This window comes from Hydra vulgaris, chromosome 12 (genome assembly GCF_038396675.1).
Source record: "Hydra vulgaris chromosome 12, alternate assembly HydraT2T_AEP".
Taxonomy (NCBI): Eukaryota; Metazoa; Cnidaria; class Hydrozoa; order Anthoathecata; family Hydridae; genus Hydra; species Hydra vulgaris.
In genome coordinates, this window is record NC_088931.1 from 53,185,528 (window position 1) to 53,210,218 (window position 24,691).

A 24,691-nucleotide genomic window follows, 5' to 3' on the forward strand; every position below is an offset into this window, starting at 1 on the left:
ATATATATATATATATATATATAAAACATGCTAACACTTTTATGAAAACTATATCAAATCTTAGTTAATATTTCATTTTATAACTTTTAATATTTCTTTCTAAAATGTCTTACAATTTTTTTAATTAAAGTATTTGTTTAAAAATTTGTATTTAAAATAATATTTAAACTAAATACAATAACAATATTATAAACAAATTATTGGGCTTCTTTTAAATAAATAACTTATTTTGAATTTGTTTCAAAATTATATATTATGTTATTATTTATTTTATACACTATAGCTTATTTATGCACAACTAATATATTAGTTATTATATTATCGTTATGCATATTATAAATTTATTAAATTATAATTATTTTTTTTTGTGTGTGTGTACTTACAATATAATAACTATTAGTATATATAAAAAGATAACTATATATATATATATATATATATATAAATATATATATATATATATATATATATATATATATATATATATATATATATATATATATATATATATATATATATATATATATATATATATATATATATATATATATATATATATATATATATATATATATAACTGTGTGTGTGTCTTAACCTTGTATAATTTTAGTGTTAAATTTGTATAATGATATAATGGAATGGAAAACATAAAACCATTAACAACATCTGATATTAATGAAGATTTACAAAAAGCATCATTTGATGATTTAATTTTTTGTGCAAATTATTTCACAGAATTAACTGGAAAAAAAGCAATTGAATTAGACTTGCAAAATAATGAAATTGATAAATGTTTTGCAGAAGTGGAGAAGTTTTTAAATCAAGAAAATGAGATAAATAAATTTTATGAAGAACTAAAGATAAAAGACACAATAATTAAAGAAGAAATACAAAACAAAATTAAAGATACTATTGTCAAACTAAAAGGCAAAGCTGAAGAAACAATGAACTAAGAGAATCAATTTTATTAATATAGTTAACAAAGATAATTCGTGTTATATAATTTAATACAATTTTTAGTTGTAGTAAATATAATACACTTTTAAATTTTGTTAACTATAATAAGTTGTCTTTCAATATAAAAATTAATAATTATGTAAAATACATATTATATCATTAGATCAAATAGTTTTTTACTATGAAATATGATTTTTTTATGACATAATGAAACTTTTTTTAATATATTATAAATATAGGGAGAAGTATGCATAGGAGCAGTCATAAAAATGAAAAACTATATATTATTATAAATTAAATAAACTATATTATTATAAATTAAAAAAATTTTTAAATTTTAAATAAAATATTATTACTACATACTGACATATTTGATATATATATATATATATATATATATATATATATATATATATATATATATATATATATATATATATGTATATGTATATATATATATATATATATATATATTTATATATATGTATATATATATATATATATACGGCAATATTCCTGGCAAATTTTGCCGACATGGGGGTACAACCACCCAAATTATTTTCCTAGAATGGCCCCTGTATATATATATATATATATATATATATATATATATATATATATATATATATATATATATATATATATACGCATATACATATATATATAATCAAATATGTTGGTGTATTTTACAAGAAGAGTACTCAACATTCTTAAAGAACAGGGCAGTAATAAATTAGTAAAAAAAAACTTCTTGTTTTTTGCACTGATTGAGCTTCCTGATGATACTGCTGAAGTAGAAACTGGCAGTAGAATCTCAAGTTAGATAAGTATTTTTTTACTAATTTATATATCGTACACCCAGATCAAGAGTGCCTCAAGTCAAAAAGTGTCAAACTGAGAAAATCAGGTTTGAAGTTTTAAGTTTTTTTAATATTTTTTCCAACTAAGAATGCCATTTGTATTTGTCATTTTGTAAACATTTGTTTTAGACTTGTGATATTTTGTCACCATGTACAACACATAACATACTATCAATTAACATTCATAACTCAATATCCATAATTTTTGACTTGTAGCACCTTTGATCTGGGTGTACGATATGTATATGTATGTATGTAGGTATATATATATATATATATATATATATATATATATATATATATATATATATATATATATATATATGTATGTATATATATATATATATATATATATATATATATATCTATCTATCTTTATATATATATATATATAATATTCATATTTATATATACATATTTATACAATATTTATATATACAATATTATACAATATTTATTTTTATAATATTATTATATTAATATTAATATTATTATAATTATATTTATATTATTATTAATATTATTATTATATTATTATTATATATTATTATATATTATATTATATATTATATATTATATATATTATATATATCATATTTATATGTATATTATATATATATATATATATATATATATTATATATATTATATTATTATATTATATTATTATTATATATTATTATATATTATATAATATTATATAATAATATATATTATATTATATTATATTTATTATATATTTATATTATTATATATTATATTATTTATATTATTATATATTATTATATATATATATATTATATTATTATTAATATTATTATTATTATATTATATTATTATAGTTATATATTAATATTATTATAATAATATTATAATATTATTATATTATAATATAATTATAATATTATACAATATTTATACAATATTATATATACAATATTATACAATATTTATATATACAATATTATACAATATTATATATACAATATTTATATATACATATATATATATATATATGTGTATGTATGTATATATATATCTATCTTCTTTGTTTGGCCTGCGCTTTTGCATTTAAACTTTTTTTGTGCTTGCCCACACACCCACAAAAGCTTTGCAAAAAAATGACAAAAGCCTTTTTTTATATTTGTATCAAATTTTGTTTTTATTTTAATTATTTAATTTTAGAACTAAAATGAAACATTCGTTTTGATGTTTTTATTTTAAACATTTCATTTAAACATTTTAATAAAATGTTTTTATTTTTATTAAAAAATTTTTTTTTTATATATTTATATTTTTTTTGCTATTTTTATTTTAACTATTTTATTTAGAATTTAAACAAAACTTTTGTTTTTTTAAAAATAAATTTGAATTTTTAATATTTATATATTACATTTTTAATTTTTTTTACTATTTTTATACTGATTATTTTATCTAGAACTTATATAAAACGTTTGTTTTGCTGTTCTTTTAAAATTGTGCATGCCACCTAAAAATTATCATCTAACCAGCGCATTTTTGTGTGCTGGCATTAAGTTTTAAACAGAGAAGAATAATATATATATATATATATATATATATATATATATATATATATATATATATATATATATATATATATATATATATATATATATATATATATATATATATATATGATGCGGTAGTGGTGTAGTGGTAGAGCGCTCGCTTCATAAGCGAGAGGTTCCGTGTTCGATTCGCACCACGTCCCTGGTAGTACCGCGCTCAACTTGTTTCAACTCCGCGCAGCGGCCTTGTTCGTAAAGGTTCGTGTTTCGGAGTTGTAGAGTTGAGAGAAGGTGATAACCACAAGTAGCCTCCTCATTTGTAGTGGCCTTCTAGGCTTTGGGGAGGTGAATTATTAAAATATATATACATATATATATATGTATATATATATATATATACATATATATATATGTGTGTATATGTATATATATATAAATATATATATACACACACACATATATATGTATATATATATATATATATATATATATATATATATATATATATATATATATATATATATATATATATATATATATATAAATGTTATATATATGCCACAAAACTTTTTAAATAATAATATTATTCATCAATTAAATATCCAGATATAAAATGATGCTTAACTTATTTTTATTGTGTATATTTGAATAATTTAATTTCTGAATTAATCATAGGGCCTAACAGTTTTGTATAAATTCTGCAATGCCTGGTTATGCTGATGACCCATTTAGTGATTCTGATGAAAATTCAGACAATGATAATGGACTTGAATTTAATGTTGGAGAAAAAGTGGGAATATCTTCTTCAGTAAAAAAGAAATATGAATGTGTTGTATGCATTTTTTATTCTAAGTATTAGTAAAGTGCATTGTTAGAATTATTTTCGGAATTTTGCACATCTCCTTTTTTTTTTTTCTATAGGTTTTCCTTTTTGTTTATCTTTTATCTACTTTTTATCTAACTTAACTTTTCTAATTTTATTTATTCTTTATCTTAATTATCTTGATAGAAACAGAGTCTCACAGCTTTTTAATCTATAGATAATTAAATTTACTATTATAATTGTTTTTATTTTTGGCTTGAAAGTTGCCCAAACTGCAATGTTTTTTCATTATTTTTCAGATTGTTAATGAAACTTATTAGGACTATTTAATAATTACAATCTTAAAAACTTGAAATCTCAAGCTTTGATTGTTTGAGTTCTCCAAAATTTGTTTATAGAAATAATGAAAAAAATCCAAAAAGCTTCCTCATTTTTATAACTTTTTTTATTTATTTTGAAAAGATTAATTAAACACTATATTATTAATTAGAACTATTTTTTGTTTTTATTTTGTAAACTATTTTAAGAACTTTTAAACTGTTCAATATGTTATTTTCAAACTTGATCTATATTTTCTATATATATAAGATCTATATTTGCATAGTTTTAAATTTTAAAATTGTAAAAACTATATTTGATTATTGCAATTTTATAAATATGCTACTATTAAATAATTAATAATTTAAATTAATTTGACAGACCATCTGATTTAAACTTACCCTCTCACTCCCCCCCCCCCCCACTCCTCTTCAAAAAAAATAATTAAAAAAATTAAGTTTTTTCTGTTTTTGGATAACAGAATATTGGGGAGAAAAGAGAATCAAATGATGCTGGCAGTTTTAAATTTCAATTATAAATTTTTGACCCCATCCGTATTTTAATAATTTTATTCAGAAATTATTATGATTCATCCTATCTAAAGAGGATGTAAATCTGCTTTGGTCTTAATAAAAATCAAATCCTACTTTTTATTGGGTTCTCAATTCAGATGGAATGTGTTTCTGTTTTCTCTAGGTTAACACCCAAGCTGAATATGTTTCTGTGTTTTGTATAGGTTGCCACTCCAGCTGAATATGTTTCACGTTATGGTGGAACTAATGTTATTGAAAAGATTTTAGTAGCAAACAATGGGATTGCAGCTGTTAAATGTATTCGAAGTATAAGGCAATGTGCTTATGATTTATTTGGAAATGAAAAAGTTTTTAAATTTGTTGCAATGGTAACACCAGAAGATTTAAAAGTATGGATTTTAAAATTAATTTTTTAAATATAAATTAAAAATATTTTCTTAGAGTAATATTTCAATCAATATAACTCACTCAATCACAACTTAGTATTTTATATTTTTGTTTCTTGATTTGTATTACACTGCTGGATGATTGATAAATTATAAAATTTTTTTTTTTTTATTCATCTTCACTTTTTCTTCTTTTTATGAAAAACTAAGGCGCATATTTTATGCTCTTTAATTTAAAAATTAAAGAGCATAAAATATGTTAAGAAATTGTGTCCCAAGATACACATTATACAAGATATATATATATATATAAACATATATATATATGTATGTATATATATATATATATATATATATATATATATATATATGTATACATATATATATATATATATAATATATATATATATATATATATATATATATATATATATATATATATATATATATATATATATATATATATATATATTGTTGTTAATGCTATTTCTGTGAACTCTTTTAAAGCCTAATTTGACAAACTGATTTTAAATAAGTTAAATATGTTGAATAATAATATAGTCAAGTGTAATTTATACACTAACCAAATTATCGGTTACAACTTAAATATTTTACTTTATTTGTAATTGGATAATATTCAGGGGTTGCTTAAGACCAGGGCCATGTTAAAGCCAAGGCTGATGAGGCTGCAGCCTCAGGTCCTTAGAAAAAAATAGACACTCAGACCTATGACCTTTTGTATTTAGCATGGGAAAATGTAAAAGAAATATACAAAGCTCTTAAAGGAAATGGTAATGATTAATACAATGTCATGTGTGAAAAACTTGATCAATTTTTCAAACCAAGAAAGAATATCATCTATGAGCATTACATTTTTACGAGCACAAAACAAAATCAAGAAGAAAGTACTGTATTTTTTGTTATTCGATTACAAAAACAAGCTGAATATTGTGCTTTTCCAGATGTTGCTGAGGTGGTAAAGGATTGATTTCTATCAGCATGCCACTCTATAAGAATAAAATAAAAAATAAAAAAAAATAAAACTTTCTCAAAGAGTCATGAACTTCAAAAATGTGTTGAAACTGGTCTCAACTTAGAAATATTAAAACAACAATCAAAAGAAATTTCCAAAGAAAAAAAAAGACAATTTACATAAAGTATTAACTTGGTCGAACATTTTTTAAAAATTACCCTTTCCAAGAGGGCAAAAACAAGCAACAGATTTGAAGTCAGGAGCTAACCAAAATAAAGGTGACTCTGACCCCCTGGTATAGCCTTGTTCCTGCTCAGCAATTTAAAATGGCTACCACATTAGGCCCTCCTATACTTACAGCCCCAGGTCTAAAAATATTCTAATCTGGCTCTGCTTAAGACCCTTGAACATGACAAAGGCTCAGATTTTTTTTCTGACAAGTCTAAAACATAACAGATACTTGCATTAGGAAAAAAAAAAGATTTATTTGCTAGTTTATTGCGGCTTTATTTTAAAGAACATTGACCACTCAGCTAGTGAATACAAGAATCCAATTTACACATAAACATACATACCTACACACACTCACAAACACGCACATTAATTTCCATCCTTGCATAAGCTTTTTTGGTGAGGTTAAAAACAGAAAACCACCTCATTAAATCTATTGATGCAATAAAATATATAAAATTGAATTATTTTTTAATTAAGTTTTTTTTTTTAAGTTAAAAATACAAGTTTATAGCTAAATTAATCTTCAATTATTTAGGCAAATGCAGAGTATATAAAAATGGCTGATCACTATGTGCCAGTCCCTGGTGGATCAAATAATCATAATTATGCAAATGTAGAGCTTATTCTAGATATTGCTAAAAGGATGCATGTGCAAGCAGTATGGGCTGGATGGGGTCATGCTTCTGAAAATCCTAGACTGCCTGAATTACTAGATAAACACAAGATAATATTTATTGGTAGATTTTATTAGTATAAAATTGGCAGTTAAACTTAAAATAAAGTACAATTTTAAAAAATTATTGTTAAAAATTTTCTTTTTATTGTTATATGACTTTTTTTTTAATGGGTAAATTCTATTCAGGACCATGTGCAATGTCAATGCAAGCCCTTGGAGATAAAGTTGCCTCTACGATTATTGCACAATCTCTCAATATTCCTACGATGCCATGGTCTGGAAGTGGTTTGCATTTTATTCATTTTATGATTTTTCACTTATTTGCGTTTTTAAATTGATTTATTTTAATTTTTTTTTATGCTAGTAAGTTTTAGTAGTAATATACATCCATACATACATACATACATACATACATACATACATACATACATACATACATACATACATACATACATACATACATACATACATACATACATACATACATACATACATACATACATACATACATACATACATACATATATATATATATATATATATATATATATATATATATATATATATATATATATTATATATATATAAAACAGTGCAGAAATCTTATAATGGAACGTTTATTTTTTTGATATTTTTTTTGGTATTAAATAGTTAAATTTAGTTTTACATTTTTAAAAATGTTTAATATAAACTAATTTTTTTTTTCTTGACATTAGTTAAAATGAATTAAAATGTAAGTTTCTTATTAAAAGTATTAAAATATTAGTTTTTTTATTATTGTATTTTAAATTTTTAATTTCGGTTTTGCTATTAAAAAATGATTTTTTATTTTTTAAAAGTTAGAGAGTAAGAAATTAAAAGTATAACTTGTTGCAAAAATAAGACTTAATTTACTTTACCAGAAATTTTGTTGTTAAAGTAAAGATTATTTTAGGTTTACAAATACCATTTGTTAAAAAATGAATATATCGTTGCGCTTTCATGTGTCTTAAGAGAAAAAAATTTTGTCCGTTTAAATGTATGTTATGTGCAAATTTTTTATGCAGCCTTGGAACATGTTTATAAGTAATTTATTTTTTAGTAAAAAAAAAAAATGTGTAGAACAGAATCACACAAAAAAATAAATAATAAAAGTGATAAAAATGATAATTTATATATATATATATTTTATCAGGTAGTTATTTCGTGAAGAGTGTCTTTTTTTGTTATTAACTTATTTTTATTATTAAATAGAAATTTAACTAAATTTTTTTATTTGCTATAAAAACTTGTATAAATAAATTTTCTTATGCTTGCAAGATTATAAAAATTTTTTTTTTTATTATAAATATTTCTTTTATTGGTTTCTTTTAATAACTTCATATACAAAATTAAATTTAAATTAGTTTTCTATTACTATATATTTTGATAAAAAGATTAATAAAGCTAGTTTTTTTATATATATATGTTTTTTTTAATATATATTATATATATATATATATATATATATATATATATATATATATATATATATATATATATATATATATATATAAATATATATACATATATATATATATAATAATTCAATAGTTTTGCCTATCTTTATAGCATACCACGTTTTTAGAAAAAGAAGAAAAAAATTCAGAATAATGAAAGAAAAGATTGCTGCCCCATGCCAAACCCTCAGTCGATGTAACAGCACTCTGCTGCGAGTCAGGCTATTTGTCAGTCGATGTATGTACTGAAGCCCCTGGCAGCAGGCTAATTCAGTGTGACGTCAGAGTGCTTATCTAAACAAGCAATTTAAGTTTTTTAAACAACTTTTCTTTATAATTAAGGCAAAAAGGCAAAATCAAAAAAAAATACAATAAAAAAAGTTATTAAATTATTTAACAAAAGGTGAAATAGGCAAAACTTTTTGCCACCTTAAAACACAAATGATTGAACACTACAGGAGAGACAAAAACTCACACATATATAAACATCTCCATGCTAACAATAATTGTTTTAATTATAATAATGACTGTTTCTTGATATTGGATTTTGCCTCCAATAAATTTGAGCTTAAGATTAAGGAAAGTTTGTTCATTGAATGGGAAAATCCAGGTATGAACAAACAGTTAAACAATTATAGAATACCATTTTTTACATAAAAGTTACCATTTTGTTAGTTGTTAACTTTTTGTTAAATAATTTAATAACTTTTTTTATTATTATGTTTTTTTTCTATTGGCTAAATTTTGTCGCCATTAATAATAATAATAAAAAAAGTTCTAGTATATATTTTATTACCTTATAATATTTGTATATAAAATTAAATAAGATTTTTTTAACCCAACTGAAGATGACTATAAAATAGTCAAAACATGTATTGTAATTTGTTAAAATAAAAAAAAGGTTTTTATTAATATATATATATATATATATATATATATATATATATATATATATATATATATATATATATTATATAATATATATATATATATATATATATATATCTATAAATATATATATATATATATATCTATAAATATATATATATATATATATATATATTATATAATATATATATATATCTATATATATCTATAAATATATATATATATATATATATATATATATATATATATATATATATATGTATATATATATATATATATATATATATATATATATCTATATATATATATATCTATAAATATATATATATATATATATATATATATATATATATATATATATATATATATATATATATATATATATATATATATATATATATATATATATATACACACAGTAGCATGCGAAAGTAACCGGACAAGCGCATAACTTTGGAATGAAAAGTCTGATTTCTCTCAAATTTTTACTGAAATGTCAAAAAATTGATTACAATTCTTAGAACAAATGAGTTTTTACTAAATCTTAGCAATCTAATCTTAAAAGTACATTTTATTGAAATATGTGCGTGCATAAGTATCTGGGCAGAACTAAAATAAAAAATTTCCAATACTTTTGTTGGCTTTTATTTAATGTTTAAAAATGATAAATAAAATGTTAAGTATTTTTAATCAAAAAGAAGATTGTTTTGAATAAATTCTAAAAATGACAAAGCGAAAATATACAAGTTTAGCTGTCAAAGAAGCAGTATTGCGTGCAATTGAATAAGGCAGAACTACAAGAGACATAGCGGATCAGATTGATATAGAAAAATCAACAGTAGCAGATATATATATATAAAAGATATATGGAAAGAAATAACAATAGAATCTCTCTAAAGTTAGGAAGGCTTTGAATATATTTGAAAGACAAGATAAAATTTTAATTCATGCTGCAAAAAATGATCCACGCAAAAATGCTGTCTTATTAAATGCTGAAATAAAAGAATTTTGTGATGTAAAATATAGTGTTGACAGAACCAAGCATTGTTTGAGGTCTGCGAATCTATTTGGAAAAAATTGGAAAAAAATTGGACTTTATGTATGTTATGTATTTGTCCGGTTACTTTTGCATGCTACTGTATATATATATATATATATATATATATATATATATATATATATATATATATATATATATATATATATATATATATATATATATATATATATATATATATATATATATATATATATATATATATATATATATGTATATATGATAAATAAAATGTTAAGTATTTTTAATCAAAAAGAAGATTGTTTTGAATAAATTCTAAAAATGACAAAGCGAAAATATACAAGTTTAGCTGTCAAAGAAGCAGTATTGCGTGCAATTGCCCTCCTCCTTATTATATTCGTAGAATCACCTCTGTGTACATACATACATATACATATATATATATATATATATATATATATATATATATATATATATATATATATATATATATATATATATATATATATATATATATATATATACACACACAAAAACATCAATGTTCTCCAATGTATGGTGGTATGAATTTGGTTAATGGACAATATGTTAAAATAAATTTTTGGACTTCATTTTTTTCATACTTAAGTAAAAGAAGCCATTATAAAGATGACGTCAAAATTTAAAACTTTTCGTTGTTATTAAATGGTCACAATTTTTGTAATTATATTATGTTATACGCTGATGATGCTGGTGCCTATAATCCAGCGAAAATTTCAAATAAATTATACGTATTGAAAGAACTCGTATTATCTGATGTTTTAAATTAGATTTTAAATTTTTATATATATATATATATACATATATATATATACATATATATATACATATATATATATACATATATATATATATATACATATATATATACATATATATATATACATATATATATATATACATATATATATATATATATATACATATATATATATATACATATATATATATACATATATATATACATATATATATACATATATATATATATATATATATATATATATATATATATATATATATATACACATATAGAACCCTTAGATGTTGTCCGAAAGTTTTTTCCATATTTTGTTGACAAAAAGTAAAAATTAAAATGCAAGACCGGAATTTTTTTTTTTTAATAATGATAGACTGCCTGCCCCAACCAAACCCTAAGTCGATGTAGCAGCACTCCCTTGCGGGTCAGGCTATTTGTCAGTCGATGTAGCAGCACTCCCTTGCGAGTCAGGCTATTTGTCAGTTGATGTAGCAGCACTCCCTTGCGAGTCAGGCTATTTGTCAGTCGATGTAGCAGCACTCCCTTGCGAGTCAGGCTATAAGATAGTCGATGTAGCAACACTCCGCGCATGATTTACAGTAAAAAAAAATAAAAATAAAAACATTTTATTAAAAAAAATAAAAATAAAAACATTTTATTAAAAAAAATAAAAATAAAAACATTTTATTAAAAAAAATAAAAATAAAAACATTTTATTAAAAGAAATAAAAATAAAAACATTTTATTAAAAAAAATAAAAATTAAAACATTGTTTATATTGTTAAAAACATTCAGAATGTTTTTAAAAACATTCTGGTCAATTAAATTTGCGTTTTTGTGGTTTTTTTATATAACAATTAATTTGTAATTAAATTAATGGTTTTGACTTTCGTCCAACACGAAAATGTTGGATGAAAGTCAAAAGTAATTGAAAGTGACGTATGTGTTGGCGTAAGAATCACTTTTTTCCTTCCGCTCTTCCCAAAGCCAACAAACTATAGATCTATATATATATATATATATATATATATATATATATATATATATATATATATATATATATATATATGTATATGTATGTATGTACACAGAGGCGATTCTACGAATATAATAAGGAGGAGGGGGAGGGGGGAATCCTTAAAGTACTGACTGGTTCCTTAAATAAAAGGTCTTTAAAACTAAAATTTGCCCGACTGAAATGTGTCAAATAACTAACTAGCTACTACATTCCTAAACAAATCGACTATAACTTTAAAATCACCTTCTTTAGGGGGAGGTGGGGGGTGAAACACCATCCCCAAAAATTAACCAAAAATCCATAGTGGCAAAAAATAGTGTAAAAAACCACTTAACTTCTGTGTTTTTAAAACACATTATCTTGATTTAGACTTAAGAACCATGAATCAAACTCGGCACATCTGTTGATGACATTATCTTACTCCATTTGACAGATAGATTTTTAATTAGCGCTTTTTATAAGTAAGTATGCCTATTTCTTTAAAAATAAGTTATAATTTATATTGTTTACAAGTAATTTAAAAAAGTAAAACCTAAAAATAATGAGTTTTAAAGATAACTAAATAAAATCTATCTGTTAAATGAATTTCATTGCTGTTAGAAAAAAGTCCTGAAAATTTGAAAGCTTTATTCAATCAGAAAAAAATCATGTTTTTAAAATTTCAGGAAATGCAAAAATAAGTACAAAATAAAATATAAGAAATATTTTAATTTTTTTAATTTCTTCGAAGCAAAGTAGATAAACTAGCAAATAAAAGCCTGGTAGAAAAAATAGGAAAACAAGTTAATTTGCAAAATTTTTTTTTTTTATGTAACTTTTTCATATAATAAGCAATAGATTTGTTTGTGGTTACTATTGCGTTGATAAGATAAACAATGATTTTAATTTATATTTTTATTACATTTCCAAATTTAAAATCTGCTTTATACATACACCAAAAAAAAGACGATAAAATTTTAAATAAGATAAGTTTTAAAACAATATTTTGGTATTTTAGTCTAAAATAAGTATTTTAATTGTGGCCTACCAACAACAATTTTTTTTTAAACAAGTATTTTAATTGTGGCCTTAATAAAGAGTCAGAAAAAAATGAGTCTTATGCAAGATAAATAATATTGAAAACAAATCCTAAAACCCAGAGCCGGGGCTTGGTTACCCCACACCCACAATTGGAGGAGGGGGGTATGCTGTCTCTAATTTAAACAATTTTTCGAACAAGTTAGATCCACAGAACTTATGTAGGTTTACCTCTCCCCTTACATATGAAGGGCTTTCTAAAAATTGATGCTATATCCATAAACAAAATTATTAAATTAATTTTTTTGCATATTTAGAATTTCTTTACATTGTACCCTATACAAGTTTTTAAGATCAGTGAAAAGTAGTTTTTTGCCATTATGTACATTATGTTTATTTTGTGATATACTTCAGTGTTATTACATACATTTATTTCACCATAAAATATGAAAAAAATTTACAATAATATAAATAATATACTCACATAAATAAGGTTAGGTGTCACTCATATAGTTAAAAACTAGTCAATGGAGTGACACCTAGAAAAAAAAATTTATAACCAAAATTAAAACTATATAAGTAATATAATAATATGATATAATACGAATAACAAATAATAATAACAAAACTCAAACAAAAAACCACAAAAAAAAAAAAAAAAAAAACAAAAAAAAAAAAACAAACTTTATAAAAACCAAATTTATAAAAAATAAAATTTAAAAACTAAAACGACACCAATAATAACTAAAAGAAAAAATTAAAAATTAAGTAAACATAAAAACAGCAGCAATACAAGAAACTCTTGCAAAGTAGAAAGTAAAAAATAAAGTCGAAATAAATAGATTAGTTTTCGTTTTTTGCTTACGATTAATCGTAAGTAAAAAGCAAATAGAAAAAATAAATTTGAAATAAATAGAAATGATAATAATATTAAGAATAATAATAGCAATAATATTAATAAATTAAGCGACAATTATTACAATAATAAAGTAATTATATAATATTAAAAAGTCAATATTAATTTTCAAACAACAATTTAATACATAAGTACAAACAGGGGAAGTTACAAACATTATATACTGACAAAACCTAACAGCCTACCACACAATACAAACATTTATTGTAAAAAAATTATTTATAATATACAAAAAAACTAAACTTATGCACACAAGAATATGACATTATAATGACATATACGATAATATAATAAAAATACATGAGAAAATAAACATTATGCATATAAACATCCCACAATATAAATAAAGCACAAAAATACATAACAAAACTAAACAAAGATTAAAAGTACACAACATTATAAACAATGTACAAAAATATATTTCAATATAAGATACTGTAAAAAACAATTAAAACTTAAAAAAAGTCTTTTTTTTTTCTTGTCCGTTTTCATTTTTTAAAAGTTCTTTTTTGAATATTATTCGATTCTTACATTTTTTCTTTCAGTTTATTTATTTTTTGTTTACTTGCTTTGAATTCTCTTTTTTTTTTTGTTTACTCGTTTTCTTTTGGTTTCCAATTTTTTAATGTTGCTTGCATTTTTATTATTATTATTTTTTTCCTTTACTTTCTTTAATTTTCTTTAATTTGTCTATACTTTTTCCTTTTAATTTTTCTTCAAAACTTTTATAAAAACCTTCTTTTTTCTTCTATAAAATCTTCCGTTATTAAAAAGCATCCGTCATTTCGGAAGCCATTGCAATGATTATTACTAAAAAATTTTCTGCTTATATAACAAATTAAAATCTGATCTTAACTCTGATCTTATTTTAGTTTATATATTTTTGTAATAAACCATCTTTTTCAATAAATTGATTTAAATTTTGACTTAAATTTAATAATTTTTGGCATTTAATATATATAAATATATACAGCCTGCAAAATCCAAAGGGTTTTAGGTTGGTACAAGAGTGCCGTACTTAGCTGAAGTCAAGTTGACAAAATTTTGCTTTTAATTTTTTGCATCTTGTTACGAAAAGGTTAATGATTAATTGGTTATTAAAACAATGCTTTTGATAGCTTTTCTGTTAGCAACTAATAATAAGAAACACTACACAAAAAAAACTTTAAACAAGTCTATTAGACTTGTTTAAAATTAGTTGCTATAATAAAAAAACCTTAACTTGTTTTAAATTTAAAAAAAGTTTAATATGTTTCTTAATTAATATGTTATTTAAATGTGTTTCTTCTCCACATGTTTTTATCTTAACTTAACTATAACAAGACTAAACTTTCCTATTAAACTTTTAAATCTTATTTAGCATTAAAATGTGTATGAATTCTAAATTAACATTAAATGTGTATATGAATGGCTTTGTGTGATAAAATAGATTAATATAAGATTTTAAAGCTTAACAAAATAATAATCACGCTAAAATTTTGAGTAAAAAACTTGAGAGCATTTGAAAAGTTTTATTATGAATTTATTTATTTTTACTTTTTAATGACTTAATGACTTTGTTAAGCTTGTTATGAATAAAATTGAAAAAAAAATTAGAAAATGAATTAAAAAATAAATTTTTTTTTAAAAAATAAAACAAGTCTAACTTGAAAAAACAAATAATTACAATTAATGAATACTGAACTCATATTGAAGGAATATTTTTATATATTATATAAAATTTTTTATTTATATTTATTTTTGCATGCCAAGGCTTAGAGATTCAGGTCAGCAGTTGTATGCTATATTAAAGCAAAGGTAGATCGGCTTTTGCGTCGGCAATGCTGACCTAAATCTGGGCTGTAATATATAATATTTCATGTCAAAACATCATACTCTACAGTTTCATAGGCTTTTTTTTTAAATATTTTTTCAGGTGTAAAGTTAGATCCTTCTGCACTTATTAGTGAAGATGGGAAGTTTAAAGGAATCCCTGATGAAGCATTTAAACAAGCTTGTGTTGAAGATTTTTCTAAAGGCCTTGCTGTAAATATATATTTTTTTTATATTATTAATCTCTGACAATGTCTTTGAAATGATAGGAAACAACATTTTATATAATAATAACATTTTATATAAAATAAAACAACATTTTAAATAATGATGAAATAAAGTTAACATTTCTATATTCTCTTTGAAAAAACAGTAGTTGCTTATATTTTTACTGTATTACCTCACCAAGGGCTGAAAATTTATTGGGAAAACTGTTGTATCATGACATGGTTTTTGGAAAACATGAAGGCAGGGAAGAAAGGGCATCAGAAGTACCAGCTCAAATATGAGATTATTTTGTACAAAGGTAAATAAAGGTATAAAGAGAATGGAATCAGGAGCAAGAAAGTGGTAAGCAAGATAGTGAGTAGTCACATTAGTACTTTGCAATGGGTTGGATAAGCTTTCTATTAAAGACCGGTGAATATTTGTTAAAATTATGAAGTTTACTGAAAGGTGAAGTTGACTTTAGCTTCAGTGTCGAATTTGAAATGATTTCAGCTTCAATGTCAAATTTGAAAAAAACATTAGAAATTCGACTTAAATTTGTATTTGTTAACAATTTCATTTAGCTCTTTGGTAACAATTTCATTTAGCTCTCAGTTAAATTTAAAGGTTATTAATTTTTTTTCAATTAAAAAAGAAAAAGAATTATAAAATATATTACTTGTTTCATGTATATCAACTTGTTTCTCAGTCAGTGGCCTTGTTTGTTAAGGTTCTTGTTTTGGAGTTAAAGAGTTCCAAAAGGGTGGTAACCACTATTAAAAAAAAATTGAAAAATTGAAAATAAAGAAAGAGTAGCCTCCTCAACTGAAGCAGCCCCCTCGACCTTGGAAACATAAATTGAGTAAAAAAAAATACATTAGAAATAGATTTGTTTTATAACCAGTAACCAATAGCCAAAAATTATCATAAAGCCTTCTTTAAACAGAAAGTCTATTATTCCCTTATTATATCTTATTTATTGCTTTTAAAAAAAATCTTAAGGTAAAATACAGGTGAATATTTAACATATTCATTCTTCACAATCTTTTTCCTTTATAAAATTGATGTTCAAAATTTTTCAATGAGCGTTGTAAATTTTAATGAAAAATAACTTTCATCTTCATTAGTAGCATAAGAAACTGATGTTTTACAGCAGTGGAAGAGAATGGCACCACAATATCCATAGCTGGCATTGGTCGTCAGAAAAATGTATCCCATTCTAGGTTCATCAACTTCTTCAAAAAGAGTCTTTTTTGCAGCTGGAACCTTAACAGCAACAATTTAGAAAAGCTTGTCTGCATTACACAAAACTATCTTAAACTACAAAAAAAATTATAAGATAAAGTTTAAGGTTTTAACTCGTAATATTTTCTATAATAAGTTAAAAATTAATGAACTTGCATTCTGTAAATATTATTAAATACATTCAAAGTAAAGACTCAGTAAAAGTGTTGCCATTAATCAAGATTTAAATATCAACAATATTGAAATAGTCATTTACTTCACTAACCATTGTGAACCCTAAAGTTATCGAAGAAGAGAGATCACTTTCAAGATAAGTGATTAGAAAGTGATACTTTTTTTATCAAGATAAGAATATAATGTCATCAGTAAATGAAGCTACTATAAAATTAAGATTATCATGAAAATTATTATAATATAGATAAAAGCAACACTGGAGCAAAGATGGAACTTTGTGGTACCTCTGAAAAAAAGAGGTTACAAAATGTTATCCGTCAAAACGATTTTGATACTGTGATTAGAAAGGAATTGAAAAATTTTTTTTTTTTTTATTTGTTTAAAGGTTCTTTTATCTATTAAATCTTATCTCCTTTTAGTAAAGCTCATTTGTTTATTTGGATGCTGGTATGTGGGTGCTGGTATTAATTTCAAAACAGTACTCAATAGTATTTTTTTCTTCAGTTGTTTAGAAAATAACCTTATTAATAATCATATTAGAACAAAATATTAACAATAAAATCACTCTAAACTATACACCGCTTCCAGCAAATTTTAAACTAAGTAAAGACCATTACAGTGTAAGGAGTTACTTGATTCTATCAACCCTACAACTATAAATTTGATTTAGCTATCTTTGGTTGAGTAGTTTAGTAGAGATTTCTTAAAAGAATACTGGGTACAATATGGTACAGTGCATCGTATTTTTGTTTAACATGGGCATAAGTTTAATGAAACATGTGCATAGTTTTTAATTAAAGTAACCAAAGTTGCTTTGTAATTAAAATTAACAGCAAAACATGCATGTTAATTTTAAAAATTGTTACTTCAAAAATGATCAACATTACTGTCATAAGTATCATTTATGAACAAATCATTTATTTATGTTGAGTCAGGTCAGGACCAAAATGTTAAAATTTTTTATTTTATTTTTGTTTTTGAATACTTTGGATTTAGTAATAGAAGGTAGTAAAATGTTTTAAAATGTTTTAAAATTACAGTAAAATATGGTAAAATGTTTTAAAATTACCATAACCAGGACCCTGTGAGGTCAGTTAAGCTTTATTATATCACAATTCTCATTTTGAGACAGAATTTTTTTTTTTAAATTTTACTTAATATTTAATTTGTATTATTTTTATAATATGTATTATTTTTATACTTGCAAACTTTAGATAGCACAAAGTATTGGTTATCCAGTTATGATTAAAGCATCTGAAGGAGGGGGTGGCAAAGGAATAAGAAAAGTTAATGGAGATGAAGAATTTTCTGTGTGTTTTAGACAGGTAGTAGATTGATATCTAGTAGTATTAATATAAGTAGATGATATTATTTCTAGTAGTAGTTATTCTCATGGTAAAAAATGTTAGTTATTGCTTTAATGGTAACAGATTTATGTAATCATTAACTACTTGCTTCTTTTTTAAAACGCAGTTTGTTTTTACTTTGATTGTTTAAATATTTTAAAATCTATTAAGTTATAAATAGAAAGTGTCTGGTAACATGAATAATTATTTAGTTTCTTTTTCTGTTTTTTAATGAAAGAGATCTTTTCATTCTCTTTTTTTCTAATGTTTAGGTTGAAATGGAAGTTCCAGGATCACCTATTTTTATAATGAAATGCTTGATGAGGTAGAATTTTGTTCTTCAAATTATTTTACATTTTATATTTTTGTTCTATAAAGAATATTTATTTATATATATTATATATGCAATATTTAAATTTTATTTTATTTCACTCAATTTTGTCATAGTTTTCTTTTTCAGAGCACGACATTTAGAAGTTCAAATTTTGGCTGATTGTTATGGACAGGTTGTGTCTTTATTTGGACGGGACTGTTCAGTGCAAAGAAGGCACCAAAAAATTATTGAAGAAGGTCCTGTAACAATTTGTAAACAAGATGTGTTTCATGAAATGGAAAAGGTTAAGAAGTTATTTGAAAGTATATCAAATTATTAATTTTATAAACAATGAAGTTCTACACCTAAATATTGTAAAATATCTATATATATTTTTAGTGTATATACTCTTTTTTCTTAATAATTTTTTATGTTTTTCAATTGTTTTTCAGAATGCAATTGCTCTTGCAAAACTAGTTGGTTACAGAAGTGCTGGTACAGTTGAATATTTATATGATATGCGAACTAAGGCAGTTTACTTTCTTGAGTTAAATCCACGTTTGCAAGTTGAACACCCTTGCACAGAAATGATAACTGACATTAATTTGCCTGCAGCTCAGATGAAGGTATACAATTATTTTTCATGTTTTTTTCTTTTGATATAGCTTTTTTTATCAGTAAAAAGTATTCTGAACTTAATTTTTAAATTTGAGTTAATGATTTTTTTTAGCATTCTTAAGTTGGTAATGCTATTTTAGTTGTTATTTGTGTTTCTTACATACTAAAGTGTTTTATGCTTTTTAAGTTAATGAGGTTATTTGAGCTATTATGTGTTGTTATGTGTTGACTCACCTAACACCACAAACTGTCTATTATCAACAATTACAGTCAAAATATATATATTTTCAAATCTATTGAATTACACAATTTTATTATAAGCACTTTATATTTTAATGATTAAAATACTGAGTTTTAGTTCTTATATTAATCTTTTTTTGATGTCTCTTTTTAACTTTTAAAAAAATATTTTTGTCTGAGTGGAATAGGCTATTGATGACAAATTAAATTTACAATTTTTAAGAGTAATTCAAATTATAAAAATAATAACATAAACTTTGGGATATATTCTGATTGGTGAGAGAAAAGTTAAAGGATGTACCAAAGATAATTATATGCAGTAGTGGTGTAGTGGTAATGCACTTGCCTCATAAACGAGAAGTTCTGAGAACGATCCCCACCATGTCCCTAGCAGTACGGTGCTTAACTTGTTTTTCTGCGCCATGGTCTTGGGGAGGTGACTTAAAATAAAAAAAAATAAAAAAGTTTTAAAACTATAAATTGATTTGTTATAAAAATCTCTATTCGAGGACATTAGTCAATCTTTATTTCTTACGATTATTCTTACTGAAGCTAATTTATTTCAAAGTTCTTATTTAATAACGATGTTTTTTTGTGGTAATTTTGACATGAACCTTTGGTGATTACAACTTATGTTCCAATATGTACAACTATACATTTGTTTGTCTTATTAACTTTTAATTAAAATAAAACAAATTATATTCTGAACTTAAAGTTTCATATTTAAAGTGCTTATTTCAAATTGTCAACGAAAGATTTTTTAAACGTTTTTTTATACTCTTTGAACTATGTGACATGACAAATGATTTTAAAAGAATCATTTAAAGAGTAATGTTATATATTTTTGATTTAATAGATTGCTATGGGAATACCATTACATAAAATTAAAGATATTCGAAGGTTATATAATGTTGATTTAATGTCTTCTGCTGAAATTGATTTTGCTGGGTAAGATTTTGTTGTATCTTGTATTATCATCTTTTTATTTTGGTTTATAAATAAGTATTTAAAATAAAAAGCATGATATAGATAAAAAATTTTTGTTAAGAACTCAAACTTGTCTTGATATGTTATGCTCCAGGAAAAAAATAAAAAGCTCTTTTTTATTGTTTTTTTTTTTTTTTTTTTATAAAATCCTTAAAAGTTTCAAAATTTTTAAATAATTTTTATAGTTAATTTTTGTTTTTTTAATATTTTTATAATATTTTTTATCTATAAATGCTTCCCCTAGACATATGCTTTAATGTGGGTTTCCCCATGCACAGTGAGCCAAAATCGTTATTAGTTTGACAAAAGTAATAACTTTTAAATTGTTTATCAGATTCTACCTAAGTACCAGTTTCAGTACTCTTAGAAACCAGTTATTTCATTTTGCTTAGAAACCAGTTATTTCTTGTTGATGCATAATTCAAAAAGTTTTTTAAAAAGAAATTGAGTTTATAGTCCATAAAAACAATCTTGCTAAGGTTTCAAGGTTTAGCAACAGTTAAATATGTTATAATTGCAGCTGTGTACCTTAGCGACCAAAAAAAACAAACTGCTTTCATGCCACTAGAGTTAAAGAGTATGTCTTTAAGTGTTTGTTGAATTAGGAATAAAAATAAATATACACAAAATACTAATAAACTAAACACCACCTTGAATGCCAGAAAATCAAAACCTTGCAATTGTAATTTACCATTAGTAGTTTGGAGACTTCTTTTAGTAGCCTGTGAACTCCATTTCAAAGATTGTTTTTCTTAGGATGATGTAGTTTTTCTAAGAATGATTGTTCTCAAACTTCTTATCAAAGAGTCAAAAGAACACATTAGTAATTAAAATGATAATGTACACAAAGGATATCTTTTTATCTGATATAAATCAGACTGATATAAATTTCAAGAATTTCAGCAGTCTTTTCTTCAATTTCTGAAAATCCTTCTTGTAGTAATTCCACTCTTTTATGATCCAGAACCACCAGTATTTGGTGTGTCAACTATCAGTTCAATTTTGTTGCAAAACTTATTGTTTTTTTTCTAAAAAATTTTTTCAGATTTTTCTTGTGGTCCACTTTTTTGTTGTTAATCTATGGCTAATTAAAAGTAGACATCCAGTGCTCCTAATCCATTCGTAGAGAATTCTCCAAAGCCAAAGCAGAGACCTGCCTGTGTCAATTGTATATTTTTAGCTGCATTATTTCACAAAATGTTGACAGCAAATCAACATTATGCATATTGCTATATAAATATAGTTGAAGAGAATTTAACTGTTATTATATTGTTGAATTTGATTATGTGTCCAATTGTGTTTTTCATATTGTAAATATTTATTTTACTATGCTAAAGTATACTTAAATGCAAAAGTATATTATCTTGATTCTTTAAAGGGATCCCAAATCTCCGAGACATGTTGTGTTCATATTAAATAAAACGATAAAATTTTTTTGATTAAAACAAAAGAATAAATGCATACCAAGAAAGACTAACTTTTTTATTTTAGTTGAAGCTTGTCTTTCCCATTTTTGTTGTAGGCCTAGAAGTTCTCATAATATACGCCGCAATCTACAGACTTGATAATTTAATTTAAGGCGTTTTATTCTTAATAGTTTTAGTACATGACGTCATTGATTTTTTTTGTTTATATAATGGATTTCTTACGCAAACAAACAAACAAAAAAACTATAGATTGCGGCTTGCAATATGTTGACTTTTTGGCCTACAAAAAAATAGAGAAAGTGAGCTTCGACTAAAATAAAAATGTTAGTTTTTCTTGGTATGCATTTATTCTTTTGTTTTAATCAAAAAAATTTAGCCCAAACATTTTTTTTATCATTTTCTTTAATATAAACACATGTCTTGGAGGTTTGAGATCCCTTTAATTAAATCTAAATGTATAGTTAATATTGCTTTTAATTTTTATTTATTCTAATTTTTTTTTTTTAATTATAAATCTTTTAAGACTTCATGGTCAAATTATTCCAAAAGGTCATGTAATTGCAGCACGAATTACTGCAGAAAATCCAGATGAGGTAACCAGTTTATTTCATAGTAAGCATAAAATGAATAAATATATTTTATTATTTGTTAAATATAGTTATATATTGAAATATATTTGTTAAATATAATTAATCTTTTTTTGTTATTCTTTGAACTGTTTATTAGTCTACTTTTTTATTTTATTTTAATAGTTTTTCAATTACTCCTAATTAGTAACACATTTATATTTGGATTAAGAATGAGATTTATTCAATTATTATATAAATAGCTTAATTATATTAGAAGCATCGCGCTATTAAATGAAATTACTTGTAGAAATTTAAAAAAAATCTTAAATCTATAATAAATAATGTTTAACATTTTATGTTGAAATTTTTTTTGAAATGTTTTTTTTAAAGGGATTTAAGCCAAGTAGTGGAACCATAAAAGCTATAGTTAAACAATATTTAACATTTATGTTGGAATTTTACTTTTTTTTAAAGGGATTTAAACCAAGTAGTGGAACCATAAAAGAGTTGAGTTTCCACAGTAGCAATAAGAGCTGGGGATATTTTAGTGTTTCATCAGAGGGAAGTTTGCATGAATATGCTGATTCACAGTTTGGTCATTTATTCGCTGGTGGTGAAACTAGAGAAGCTGCTCGCAAGTGAGTTATTTATACATGCTAACATGCTCATTTATTTGACTTCTTTTTTAAAGTTTGGTTTTTATTTTGATAACAATATATAAGTTGCAAAATACATACATACATAATAATAATAATTTTGATCTGAGTTATTCAAAACTTTAAATTTTAGATAATGGTAGTTAAAATTAATTAGAAAAAATATTGTTTTATTTAAATTAAAATATTGTTTGTACAATTTTTTCAATTGGTTACTTGGTAAATTTGAATTGGTTGAATTCAAGAGAAAGCAATCATTTACAATATTTAGTAAATAATAAATTCAATAAATTTTATTTTTTGATAAAAAGTTTTGTTTTTACAGGAATATTATTCTTTCTCTAAAAGAGCTTTCAATACGAGGTGACTTTCGAACAACTGTCGAATACCTTATCCAATTGCTTGAAACAGATGAATTCAAGCGTAATAAGTTAGATACCGGGTGGTTGGATAAACGAATAGCAGATAAAATGAAGGTCAGTTTCAATAATTTATTCTTAAAAATATATAATATACATATACAAATTTTTTGTCAAAATAAAAAAAAATTAATTCAATCGGTAAATCATTGGATTGTTTTTATTTGATACAAAAAAAAAAAAAAGCAACAAATAGTTTTGTGGAAATTATTCAAGTATTTCAAGAATTTTTGATATTATTTATTATATATAGAAT

At 22.9% G+C, this 24,691-nt stretch overlaps 1 protein-coding gene across 3 annotated transcripts in view; it reads left to right on the plus strand.

The window, feature by feature from the left end:
- Window positions 1–24,691, plus strand: part of LOC100197634 (acetyl-CoA carboxylase) — a 104,024-nt gene that overhangs the window by 15,090 nt on the left and 64,243 nt on the right. The window contains exons 1-14 of one of the 3 annotated variants that reach the window (XM_065813691.1): window positions 1,651–1,784; window positions 4,021–4,177; window positions 5,223–5,408; window positions 7,148–7,349; window positions 7,475–7,573; window positions 16,338–16,447; window positions 19,075–19,185; window positions 19,479–19,531; window positions 19,667–19,823; window positions 19,972–20,145; window positions 21,234–21,325; window positions 23,315–23,384; window positions 23,835–23,998; window positions 24,342–24,492. In XM_065813691.1, the coding sequence (XP_065669763.1) occupies window positions 4,049–4,177; window positions 5,223–5,408; window positions 7,148–7,349; window positions 7,475–7,573; window positions 16,338–16,447; window positions 19,075–19,185; window positions 19,479–19,531; window positions 19,667–19,823; window positions 19,972–20,145; window positions 21,234–21,325; window positions 23,315–23,384; window positions 23,835–23,998; window positions 24,342–24,492 (1,698 nt within the window). In that variant the 5' untranslated portion in view covers window positions 1,651–1,784; window positions 4,021–4,048. Of the gene's footprint in view, window positions 1–1,650; window positions 1,785–4,020; window positions 4,178–5,222; window positions 5,409–7,147; window positions 7,350–7,474; window positions 7,574–16,337; window positions 16,448–19,074; window positions 19,186–19,478; window positions 19,532–19,666; window positions 19,824–19,971; window positions 20,146–21,233; window positions 21,326–23,314; window positions 23,385–23,834; window positions 23,999–24,341; window positions 24,493–24,691 lie in introns of those variants that run through there. The other 2 variants (XM_065813690.1, XM_065813689.1) reach the window with 2 other exon arrangements.